The sequence below is a fragment of the Bombina bombina genome, chromosome 4 (genome assembly GCF_027579735.1).
Source record: "Bombina bombina isolate aBomBom1 chromosome 4, aBomBom1.pri, whole genome shotgun sequence".
Lineage (NCBI taxonomy): Eukaryota > Metazoa > Chordata > Amphibia > Anura > Bombinatoridae > Bombina > Bombina bombina.
The window spans coordinates 480,169,724-480,183,368 of NC_069502.1; the positions used below are offsets into that span (position 1 = coordinate 480,169,724).

Sequence of the window (13,645 nt, forward strand, 5' to 3'; positions counted from 1 at the left end):
AAGAGTCCATGAGGCCCGCCCTTTTTTGTGGTGGTTTTGATTTTTTTGTATAAAGCACAATTATTCCAATTCCTTATTTTATATGCTTTCGCACTTTTTTCTTATCACCCCACTTCTTGGCTATTCGTTAAACTGAATTGTGGGTGTGGTGAGGGGTGTATTTATAGGCATTTTAAGGTTTGGGAAACTTTGCCCCTCCTGGTAGGAATGTATATCCCATACGTCACTAGCTCATGGACTCTTGCTAATATGAAAGAAATGAATTTATCAGGTAAGTTCTTACATAAATTATGTTTTTCGTGCCTTTCGAAACTTCAAGAGTGGCGCAGCTTCAACTTCCTCTAATACAAAACAAGAGAGAAATTTTGCCCAGTCCAAGCCGGTCTGGAGACCTAACCAGGCTTGGAATAAAGGAAAGCAGGCCAAAAAACCTGCTGCTGCCTCTAAGACAGCATGAAAGATCAGCCCCCGATCCGGTAACGGATCTAGTAGGGGGCAGACTTTCTCTCTTCGCCCAGGCTTGGGCAAGAGATGTCCAGGATCCCTGGGCGTTGGAAATCGTGTCCCAGGGATATCTTCTGGACTTCAAAGCTTCTTCCCCAAAAGGAAGATTTCACCTCTCACAATTATCTGCAAACCAGATAAAGAGAGAGGCATTCTTACATTGTGTTCAAGACCTCTTAGTTATGGGAGTAATCCACCCAGTTCCAAAGGAGGAACAGGGGCAAGGCTTCTATTCAAATCTGTTTGTGGTTCCCAAGAAAGAGGGAACCTTCAGACCAATCTTAGATCTCATGTTCCTAAACAAATTTCTCAGGGTCCCATCCTTCAAGATGGAGACTATTCGAACCATCCTACCTATGATCCAGGAGGGTCAATATATGACTACCGTGAACTTAAAGGATGCTTATCTGCACATTCCGATACACAGAGATTATCATCGGTTTCTCAGGTTCGCCTTCCTAGACAGGCATTACCAGTTTGTGGCTCTTCCCTTTGGGTTAGCTACGGCACCAAGAATCTTTACAAAGGTTCTGGGGTCACTCCTAGTGGTCCTAAGGCCGCGGGGTATAGCAGTAGCCCCTTACCTAGACAACATTCTAATACAGGCGTTGAATTTTCAAATCGCCAGGTCCCATACAGACATTGTTCTGGCATTCCTGAGGTCGCATGGGTGGAAAGTGAACGAAGAAAAGAGTTCTCTATCCCCTCTCACAAGAGTTTCCTTCCTAGGAACTCTGATAGATTCTGTAGAAATTAAGATTTACCTGACAGAGGCCAGGTTGTCAAAACTTCTAAATTCCTGCCGTGTTCTTTATTCTACTTCTCGCCCTTCAGTGACTCAGTGTATGGAAGTAATCGGCTTAATGGTAGCGGCAATGGACATAGTGCCGTTTGCCCGCCTACATCTCTGACTGCTGCAACTCTGCATGCTCAGTCAGTGGAATGGGGATTACACAGATTTGTCCCCTCTACTAAATCTGGATCAAGAGACCAGGGATTCTCTTCTCTGGTGGCTATCTCGGGTCCATCTGTCCAAGGGTATGACCTTCCGCAGGCCAGATTGGACAATAGTAACGACAGATGCCAGCCTTCTGGGCTGGGGTGCAGTCTGGAACTCCCTGAAAGCTCAGGGCTTGTGGACTCAGGAGGAGACACTCCTTCCGATAAACATTCTGGAACTAAGAGCGATATTCAATGCTCTTCAGGCTTGGTCTCAGCTAGCTGCGGTCAGGTTCATCAGATTTCAGTCGGACAATATCACGACTGTAGCTTACATCAACCATCAAGGGGGAACAAGGAGTTCCCTAGCAATGTTGGAGTTTTCAAAAATAATTCTATGGGCAGAGGTTCACTCTTGCCATCTATCAGCTATCCATATCCCAGGAGTAGAGAACTGGGAGGCGGATTTTCTAAGTCGACAGACTTTTCATCCGGGGGAGTGGGAACTCCATCCGGAGGTGTTTGCACAGTTGATTCAACTTTGGGGCAAACCAGAACTGGATCTCATGGTGTCTCGTCAGAACGCCAAGCTTCCTTGTTACGGATCCAGGTCCAGGGATCCCAAGGCAGCGCTGATAGATGCTCTAGCAGCGCCTTGGTCTTTCAACCTGGCTTATGTGTTTCCACCGTTTCCTCTGCTCCCTCGTCTGATTGCCAAGATCAAGCAGGAGAGAGCTTCGGTGATTTTGATAGCACCTGCGTGGCCACGCAGGACTTGGTATGCAGATCTGGTGGACATGTCATCCCTTCCACCATGGACTCTACCGCTGTGGCAGGACCTTCTACTTCAGGGTCCTTTCAACCATCCAAATCTAATTTCTCTGCGTCTGACTGCTTGGAGATTGAACGCTTGATTTTATCAAAACATGGTTTCTCCGAGTCGGTCATTGATACCTTAATTCAGGCTCGAAAGCCTGTCACCAGGAAAATTTATCATAAGATATGGTGTAAATATCTTCATTGGTGTGAATCCAAGGGTTACTCATGGAGTAAAGTCAGGATTCCCAGGATATTATCTTTTCTCCAAGAAGGATTGGAGAAGGGATTGTCAGCTAGTTCCTTAAAGGGACAGATTTCTGCTCTGTCTATTCTTTTGCACAAGCGTCTGGCGGATGTTCCAGACGTTCAGGCGTTTTGTCAGGCTTTAGTTAGAATCAAGCCTGTGTTTAAACCTGTTGCTCCGCCATGGAGTTTAAATTTAGTTCTTAAAGTTCTTCAAGGGGTTCCGTGTGATTCCCCTTATCTGATCTTCCATGCAGATAAGGTAGTTTTGCGTACCAAACCTGGGTTTCTTCCTAAGGTGGTATCTAATAAGAATATCAATTAGGAAATTGTTGTTCCGTCACTGTGTCCTAATCCTTCTTCAAAGAAAGAACGTCTTTTACACAATCTTGACGTGGTTCGTTCTTTAAAGTTTTATTTACAAGCTACTAAAGGTTTTCGTCAAACATCTGCATTGTTTGTTGTCTACTCTGGACAGAGGAAAGGCCAAAAGGCTTCAGCAACTTCTCTTTCTTTTTGGTTAAGAAGTATAATCCGCTTAGCTTATGAGACTGCTGGCCAGCAGCCTCCTGAAAGAATTACAGCTCATTCCACTAGAGCGGTAGCTTCCACATGGGCTTTTAAGAATGAGGCTTCTGTTGAACAGATTTGTAAGGCGGCGACTTGGTCTTCGCTTCATACTTTTTCTAAATTCTACAAATTTGATACTTTTGCTTCTTCAGAGGTTATTTTTGGGAGAAAGGTCTTACAGGCAGTGGTGCCCTCCGTTTAAGCGCCTGCCTTGTCCCTCCCTTCATCCGTGTCCTATAGCTTTGGTATTGGTATCCCACAAGTATTTAATGAATCCGTGGACTGGATACACCTTACAAGAGAAAACAAAATGTATGCTTACCTGATAAATTTATTTCTCTTGTGGTGTATCCAGTCCACGGCCCGCCCTGTCATTTTAAGGCAGGTGTTTTTTATTTTTAAACTACAGTCACCACTGCACCCTATAGTTTCTCCTTTCTCTTGCTTGTCTTTGGTCGAATGACTGGAGGTGGCAGTTAGGGGAGGAGCTATATAGACAGCTCTGCTGTGGGTGATCCTCTTGCAGCTTCCTGTTGGGAAGGAGAATATCCCACAAGTAATGGATGAATTCGTGGACTGGATACACCACAAAAGAAATAAATTTTGTTTTTAAACTAAAGGAAAATTGATTCAGATGTAGTTGCAAAATCACCACTTTACAGTGTAAATGTAGTTGATACGACAACTAGGCTTCCAGCATTGGTGACAGATATATTTTACATGTACTCAAGGATTTCTGAGCTATACATATAGATATCTTGAGGAGTTATTAAACAATCATTATAAATATAATAGACTGTTTTAGGCTGCTGACAAAAGCTATTTTTTTAAAAGATTGATAGATTCTACTCTATATTTCAGGTGCTTTGGTCATTAGAGCATGGACAATGGCTACCTGAAGAACCATATGAACTTTCTGATGATTTTCCTGGAGCTCCCGTAAGTAAAATCTTTAACTGCAGAGGATTAGGTATTTATTTCACTTCATTCTAATCTTTAGTTTCTGGAGTTCAACTAGAAAATTTAAATTAAATCTAGTTTGTCTTCTTAAATATATGTTAGATCTTAATTCAATAATTAAAGAAAATGTATGACACTTATATATTAGTAATGAAATGTGTATTCTATATGGTAATGCCATTCATTTGCACAAATATACATAAATGTATTACAATGCTATTTATTAGTTTAGCGTTGCTTTAGAGAAAGAAACCAGTGTCAAATTTCAAAACATGGTTGTAGCATTTCTACAGCACGTAGCATAGTCATTTCATGGAACTTTCATTCGTTTTTAATTGTGTATGTAACTTGTATTCCAAGTGTTTTTAATTATGTGTATTACCTGTTTTTATTTGTTTCTATTTGTTAATGTTCTGTTTCTTTTAAATGCCCACGGTTGTTCACTTACCTTTTTATATGCACTGTATATATTCTTGGACAGATCTTCTCACCAACAGCTTTTTGGTTTTGTGCAGACACTTTTATTTTAACCATCTAAACTAAAACTGTGAACGGCTTTTCATTATTTTGATATTGTGTACTAGAAACATATTCTCTACAAGTACTTTAGCTTGATATTTACATGGCTTGATTCTCCAGTACCCAAAAATTCAAGCAACGCATTTATTAAAAATATCTTGGAATAACTATATTTTAAAGAATGTGGGAAAAAGGTCTTTACAATTTCAATGTCATAAATAATTCTTGTTTGGCTATATAATCTGTTAATATTTTGCTAAAGTTAAATCTTATAAGTTGTTGGGCAATAGTTAACCACTATGTCCCTTTATTACAATCAGGTATCCGTAGTAGGTGTAACAAGAGTCTACTCTCACAGTGCATCACTATGTTTTTTTGGGGTTTTTTTACGAACTGGACCAGGCCATAACCAATTTGTACTCTAGTGGCCCTCCAATCCAACAAAGTGTAGTTGTGGTGTTATGTTTGGCTCTCATTTTAAGTTGAATTCTTATATTAATCTAGGAGGTGGGTACCAATTGTAATTTAACACCTAGTTACTTTATTGAAAAATTGCTTAAGTACTTGTTTGTTGTTTTGTTTTTATAGTTCCTTTTTTGACAGGTGTGTTCTAAGGCATTGGGGGTTATGTCCTACCCACTGATTAACCCCATTTGTGCCAGGGATTTGAGGATTTTTTCTACCACTGGAGGATAGGCATATTTTAATAATAATTCTGCTTTGTATCCACATGACCTTCCTTTCTGTAGATTTACTTGTACACCGTATATCTATATATATATATATATATATATATATATATATATATATATATATACACACACACAGGGGTTGAAAAAGTTGGCCAAGAGTTAGTGGTCCCATGAAATTTCTTTGTGGATCCACTTTTTCAACTCCAAATTTTCACAATGGCATAATTAAACTTGTATTACGCCGTTATACGCTTCTAATATACATTTGTATTATGAATGATACACTTTTTGTATATAATTATATTCTAATAAATATTTTAAACTTATTCTCATACCTAAAAAGAAAATATTCTTTTTGACATGGCAGCAAGCTGAGGCAGGAATAATTGCACACATACATACAGTATATAGCCAGGGATATACAGTATACACACTCAGATATATACGCACACAATCACAGATACACACAACACTCTCACACACACAAATTCTCTCACGCGAACTATCTCTTACACACTCACACAAACTAACTCTCACATACTTTTACAAATAAGACTCTCACACACTTTTACAAATAAGACACACACTTTTAAACACTCTGTCACACAGTTTCTCTCACATATATTCTCACTTTCTCTCTCTCTCACACACACATCCTTTTGCTCACTCTCTCATATTCTCACTAACACACACAAACTCTCTTACACAGAATTGTGTTGCCGTTACTATGGAGGTGACATATTTATTAGTGTAGCACCCCTACTTCTTAAAGGCACTAATTGCCATACCTTTGCATTTTAGTTTTTTTTTTACATAGCCTATGCTACAGCAGGACAAGGAGAATGATAAATAAGAAAAGTAGGAATAAGTAAATATGATAGCCTCTGCCATCTCCACAGTGCATCATAATTTTAAATTGTTCCAGCAGCATATAAATGTAAATATGTTTAATAAATTGTAGCTTATGCTGTATAAAAATAGATATACATACTATGCCCTTAATATTTTCTGTTGATCACTTCTTATAAAGTGTGCACAAATGCTGAGCATTTACTTTACCATTATACCACCCATCTTGACTGACTTGCTTATCATTCACCCAGAGTGGAGTAGCTGTGCAATAATTTTAATGTTTATTTAAAATATTACAGGGAATTATTTATTTTTACATAATTAAATATATATATATATATATATATATATATATATATATATATATATATATATATATATATATATATATATATATATATATATATATATGTTTTGCTGGCACATCATTTTTGTTCCAATGTAAATAATGAAAACCGGGGAGTCCGTTCAAATAAAAACAATTTGTTTATTTCCTTTGCATTAAAAATTGCTCAACAGCGTTTCCATTCTACACACCAATCTCAATAGCATCCGTATTGTGCCGGCAGTGTCACAGGCCAGCTGACGCGTTTTGACCAATGGCCTTAGTCATAGCTGTATTACCTGCCTATTCGGACTAAAACATATATCACACGGCTGTCCCTGTTATAGGTTAAAAACTTAATGACGCTGTCGGCCCAGCCCCTTTTCCTTGTCATCATCATATAAACAAACAGTTAAATATCCACTTATTTGTACAGATCCAAATACACTTTCTTAGATAAGCGGATCTATGTGTTTCATTTATAAACGGACTGGTTACATTTATCCACAGAGTGTACTTACATGATCACATTCATTGTTAATTGCACATTAGGAACATAACAATTTCAATTCAGTTCGTAATATCATTATACAACATTTAACCAGGCCGTTTATAAATGAAACACATAGATCCGCTTATCTAAGAAAGTGTATTTGGACCTGTACAAATAAACAGATATTTTTCTGTTTGTTTATATGATGATGACAAGGAAAAGGGGCTGGGCCGACAGCGTCATTAAGTTTTTAACCTATCACAGGGTCAGGCGTGTGATATATGTTTTAATCTGGATAGGCAGGTCATACAGCTATGACTAAGGCCATTGACCGAAATGCGTTAGCTGGCCTGTGACACTGCCGGCACAATCCGGATGCTATTGGGATTGGTGTGTCGGATGGAAACGCTGTTGAGAGATTTTTAATGCAAAGGAAATAAACAAATTGTTTTTATTAAAACGGACTCCATGGTTTTCATTATTTACTTTGGAGTATCCTTGCCTGACACTGGGGTGGAGTCTAGAAGAGCACGGATCAGCTGGGAGGAAGATTTGCACACTTTACAGGAGCTAGAAGGTCACCAATCACTGCGGTCTACCCTGAGGAGGAGAGGTGAGCATTGGACGTCTCAGTGTGTGTCCTTGATATACTTATTTATCTCACTCTCTATGGACTGGGGTTTGACTGCTTTTTCTTAGGATCATTGTTAGTGTGTGGGAGACACACAGTGTTTGGGGACAGAATTAAGCTGTTGTGCAGACAACCAATTATAGCATGAAGATTGCATATTTGGGATCATAAGTTCCAGCTGGATTATAAGCAACAGCAGTTGCAACTACTTAACAGTTTTTTCCTTTTATATAAAAGGGGTATATATCCTGGTTTGTTTATTACATAATTTTTAATGCCAGTATATAAAAAAAAATCAACATAGCTTAGCCTACAAAAGGTTATGGGGGAATCTTCTGTTTTTAAGGCACTTTCTACATGATGTGGATTTTTATATTTTAAGAAAACAGTAATCTTTATAAAAATTAAAGTTTATATGACAGATACATGTTGAAAAATAAAAGACCATTTTTCTAAGTCGTCCCAAGAAATTTCAAGGTCGTCCAGGACCACTGGACAACTGGGTTTTTCAACCCCTGTGTGTGTATATATGTATATATATATATATATATATATATATATATATATATATATATATAAGGGCTGTGCAATATGAGATAAAATGAATATCGTGATTTTAGTCATGAAATATATTGCGATTCTAATCGCAATTTAAAAAAAAAATGTTAAACATAAATTTTAATGCATTAAACAAATAAAAGAATCTTAAAGTACAGTAACAAGCACACAAATGTAGGCCTATTTAAATGAACATAGAGACTAAACTAAATAGGTGACAGTGGGAAGGGCCTAAAAGTGCATAAGACAAACATAATAATGAGATTAGTGCACAGAGATGGCAGAACATTTTACATGTTGTATGTTCAAAACAAAGCAGAGGAGCCAAACTAAAGTGGAGGGACAATGAAAACAGTGACAAAAGAGTGAATGCAGGAAACAATAAATCAGGTTTTGTATCTAACATAACACACAACCTGTAAAGTGTAGATGTAAAAGCACACTGTCCATCCCTTATTTTCAGTATGGAGGGTAGTACAACTTACCTCCCACCAATGTTTCTGACAGAGATATCATTAGGATGGTGAGCAAATAAGCACCCAGGTATTAAAGCTGAAGTCACAAAGCATTTTAAAAAAATGACAAGCATATATGCTCAGTGCACTGCAGTGTATATATAAGAGTTATTTGGTACATTTACAGTATAATAGAACCACCCTATTGGGGAACAGAACAAGTACAATTTCCTAGGTACAGGAAAAGCAAACAATGCATACTGCAATGTTTTATTTTTCTCTAATTAAATGCTGAGTTTAAAATCCCTTTTAGATTGTTATAGCATTATTGTCAGTTCTATATGCAAGTGACTAAGGTTTTGTGCAAGCTGGTTATGAAAGGGCCAGGGAAATGAATAACCCTGGGAAATATATGCATAATACAGAAGGAGAATACTGTATTGAGCCTCTGATGACTTTTGTATAGTAAAAATAAAAAAGTGTGAATGAGCAAATTATTTAGACCACTGCAATGCAAAGTAATAGAACTTGATATAATAAGCCAATGATACCATTTAAAGCGTTGTTGCAACAAACCACCTCTAGCTCATTCTAATGCATCAAGCACATGCTGGCCTCACTATCAGCATGTACAAAGTAACTACAGCTTGGCTACGGAGTAGAAGGAAGCCGAGGGGTTGCTGAGAAGGATCCGCTCTTTTAGCAGGTTGCTCCCAAAAGCAAAATAGTAAAAATAGTGGCCCCCTGTGGGGAGTCCATCACTGATTCGAGACTCCACCCCCTCAGTCAGTAACAAGTCTCTGCTTCCGCAGGCAAAGCTAGTGGCTCCGTCCAGGAGGCATGGCCTGTCATAGGGCACTGACAGAGACTATCGCTGTAACTGAGCTGACTGAGCCTGACTCAATTATAGCGTGGAAGCTACAGCAGACGTTTCCTGCTGTGACTGAGCTCATGACACAATCTATGGCATAAAGGTGGTAATCACCAGAGGGAGTCAGACTATAAACGAGTGCATAGCATGTGCTAACAAAACTGCATGGCATCACTTAAAAAATACTGACTATCAAAATCATGCACAATGCTGTAAACACGCGGGTTGTGTATGTCGCAGGATCCCACTTACTCTTCTGCCTCCAAAAAAAAACAAAAAAAAATTGCATACCCTCGTGGTTTCATATTGCAGCGATTTGAAATTGCATCATGTGATTAATCGTGCAGCCCTAATATATATATATATATATATATATATATATATATATATATATATATATATATATATATATATATATATATATATATATATATACTTTTTTAATTATTATATTTTTTTATTATTATTTTGTGGCACAAATTCATCTTTCTCTACGCATTTAAGTGTAATTTCATATGTACAATGTGTGTTTTTCCCATATTTTTGCAATTTACCTTTAAGAACAGATTATTTCCAAACTTCTATATATACACAACCCATAAATAAGTAGCCCTTTAAAGGTCTGCAAAAGCTTGCTGTTTTCATTACTGATTTTAAAAAATAATATATTTATCAGGCCTTAAAAAGCCCTAAAACCAATATAATAAAATGTTCCTAAAGGTCTAGACCTAAGGGAATATAAAGTTCCTCAAGAAGGCTTAGTACAGGAAAATACTTCAGAAATCAGTTAAGTGTGCCTTTTAGTTATGCTTGAACCTAGGAGAGTGATGGGGGAGGGGGTTGTGCTCAGGAGTGGATGAGTGCTTCTTGGAATGTCTAAGAATAGGTATGGGGGATAGAAAGAGCATCTGCACATATCTAGGGATTGTGGGGTTGTACACAATGTTTAGAGTGTGCCTAGGGATTGTGTGTAAGGGTGATTGAGAGAGCCTGGGTGGCATGCGCCTATGGGTGGAAGAGAGCCAGGTGGGTGTATATAAGAGTAGGAGAGTGACTGATGATGAGTTGAGAGCACATGGTAGATGTGCTTAAAATTAGGAGCCAGAAGTTTTGTTTCTTTCCTAAGATATGGTGAGTCCACGGAATCATCAATTACTAGTGGGAATATCACTCCTGTCCAGCAGCAGGAGGCAAAGAGCACTACAGCAAAGCTGCTATTTATGTCACTTCCCTTACCCATAATCCCTAGTCATTCTCTTTGCCTGCGGTGCAGGTGGAGGTGAATTTTGGTGTCTGAGCTACATTCAAGATTTTTTTATTTTAAAAGCAGAATAGGTTTTCTCTGATCTCTATAAAAGGTCTAGCCTTAGCCCATGTCAGTCTCTTCAGTAGGGCAGTGGTGGCTTTTGAGCAATTGGGAACTTGTGGGATACAATCTTCACTGAGTTTTCCCAAAACATTTTGCTGCCCTATTTTAGCCTAAGTTTACTCAGTCTTTCTGTATTTCCACAGGTCCACGTGAGGGAACGCATCCTCTCAAACCAGATGAGCTGTCCTGCTGCCAGACAGATTAATGTTAAGGTAAGTGCCAGTTTCATTTTTCTATGTAAGCAGGGAAAAAATTGGCACTTATTCAGCTGAAACGCTGCAGGGGGACGTTTTTTATTATTCCTGTCGGTGCAGGTTTTTATGGCAGTTTTTACAGGCAATGTTATTGTGAGGAGTTATTTATTTTATTGATGGCTCAGTGAGGATCCGTTTTTAGTAACAGATTATGTACTTTTATTGGGGGTCTTATTGTTTGTTTTTAAGCCTGTTTTCAAGAAAGTTGTTTTTAAAAAAAAAAAAATGGCTTTTTTGTCAGCTCCAGGACCGCCCCTTTTAGGGAGGTTCTGATTCTTTGATGTCAGAGGGTTTTTTGGCGCTTCTCTTAAAGGGACAGTCAAGTCCAAAAAAACTTTCATGTTTCAAATAGGGCATGCAATTTTAAACAACTTTCCAATTTACTTTTATCACCAATTTTGCTTTGTTCTTTAGGTATTCTTAGTTGAAAGCTAGACCTAGGAAGGCTCATATGATAATTTCTAAGCCCTTGAAGGCCGCCTCTAATCACATGCTTTGTATTTGCTTTTCACAGCAGGGGAGAGCTAGTTCAGGTAAACCCTATAGATAACATTGTGAGCATGCCCGTGGATTGTGGCAGACACTGCACTAATTGGCTAAAATGAAAGTCAATAGATAATAAATAAAATGTCATGTGATCAGGGGGCTGCCATAAGATGCTTAGATACAAGATAATCACAGAGGTAAAAAGTATATTAATATAACTGTGTTGGTTATGCAAAACTGGGGAATGGGTAATTAAGGGATTATCTATCTTTTAAAACAACAAAAATTCTGGTGTTGACTGTCCCTTTAACTTCCTGTAGAGTGAGGTGCACTTATTTCAGACGGCTCTGCTGTTTAGAAGGCTTCTTGCTGTTTTTGCTTCTCTGGAATCCGGATTTTTTTCCTCAGTTTGCTGCAGGTTGCAGGACAGGTAGGGTACCTCAGTAATTCTGCTGAGGTGCAGAGTGTTTCCTGGGGTATGTTTTTCTTGATTTGGTAAATTTAAAAGGAACATTTATTTATGAACTTTTTTTGTTTTGTAGTATATCCTTTGTTAAAAGATAAAAAGAGGGTTTTTTTTTGTATTATGTAGCGTTTTGTATTATGGATCAAGAGGCTGTGCAGGATGTTACCTGTAGCTTACCTGTAGCTTATGTTTTGATACCCCCCTCAATTCGGGGTAGCCAGAACTGGATCTCATGGCTTCTCTGGAAAATGCTCCCTTGAAATTTCCGTCTAGCTTACATATTTCCTCCGTTCGCTCTCCTGCCAAGAGTCATTGCTCGGATCAAGCAGGAGAGGGCATCGGTGATTCTCATAGCGCCGGCGTCACCTCACAGGATCTGATATGCAGATCTAGTGGAAATGTTGTCTCTACCTCCGTGGAGACTCCCTCTGAGGAAGGACCTTCTACTTCAGGGTCCTTTTCTTCATCCGAATCTCGTTTCTCTGAAGCTGACTGCTTGGAGATTGAACGCTTGATTTTTTCTAAGCGTGAGTTTTCAGATTCGGTCATTGAGACCATGTTTCAGGCTTGTAAGCCTGTGACAAGAAAGATTTACTATAAGATATGGCGTAAATATCTGTATTGGTGTGAATCCAGAGGCTACTCTTAGAGTAGAGTTAGGATTCCTAGGATTTTTTAGGGTTTGTCAGCTAGTACTCTAAAAGGTCAGATTTCTGCGTTGTCTATTTTATATTTTTATAAGCGTTTGGTGGATGCGCCAGACGTGCAATCTTTTTGTCAGGCCTTGGTTAGGATCAGGCCTGTGTTTAAGCCCGTTACTCCTCCCTAGAGTCTTAACCTTGTTCTTAGAGTTTTACAGCGGGCTCTGTTTGAACCTATGCATTCCTTAGATATTAAGATGTTATATTGGAAGGTTTTGTTTCTTGTTGCTATTTCTTCTGCTTGGAGAGTTTCAGGACTCTCGGCTCTGCAGTTTGATTCTCCTTAAATTATTTTTCATTCTGATAAGGTGGTTCTACGTACTAAATTTGGTTTCCTACCTAAGGTTGTTTCTAGCAAGAATATTAATTTGGAGATAGTGCTTCCTTTTTTGTGTTCTAATCCTCCTTCTCCTAAGGAGTGTTTGTTGTACAACCTAGATGTTGTGTGTGCTTTGAAGTTTTATCTTCAGGTGACTAAGGACTTTCGTCAGTCTTCTGCTTTGTTTCTTTTTCTGGGAAGTGCAAGGGTTTAGAAAGCTATGGCTACTTCTCTTTCTCTTTGGCTAAGGAGTATTATTTGTTTGGCCTATGAGACTGCTGTAAGCAAGGAGAAAAAATGGTTGACACTTAAGTTTGTGTGTGGGTAAAGAAAGCCAAGCCTGGCACCGGGACTTAATATGACACAAACACCCCCAAACAGTAGTAATATGAGCCAAAAAGAGAGGTGTACCTGTAGCACCGAAGTGAGAAAGTCCTGCAAAAACGGAACAATATCCGATAGCAGCGTGTCTGCCGACTTCTCTTCCTTCCGCCTCTCGCAAAACCCGATCTGCAGCTCTGTACGCGTCACCGCGTGACGTAGGAAAAGGGGGTGTGTGAGCGGTCAGTGTGTTCACCCGGTCCGGCAGTAGAATAGGAGTAGGTATCCTGGACTCAAA

The 13,645-nt window shown here is 38.7% G+C and overlaps 1 protein-coding gene across 1 annotated transcript in view; it reads left to right on the forward strand.

Moving 5' to 3' along the window:
* The window catches only part of MCPH1 (microcephalin 1), a 1,050,284-nt gene that overhangs the window by 696,296 nt on the left and 340,343 nt on the right, over nt 1-13,645 (forward strand). Inside the window, exon 12 of the mRNA XM_053710372.1 lies at nt 3,937-4,014. Coding sequence (XP_053566347.1) covers nt 3,937-4,014 — 78 coding nt within the window. The remainder of the gene's footprint in view (nt 1-3,936; nt 4,015-13,645) is intronic.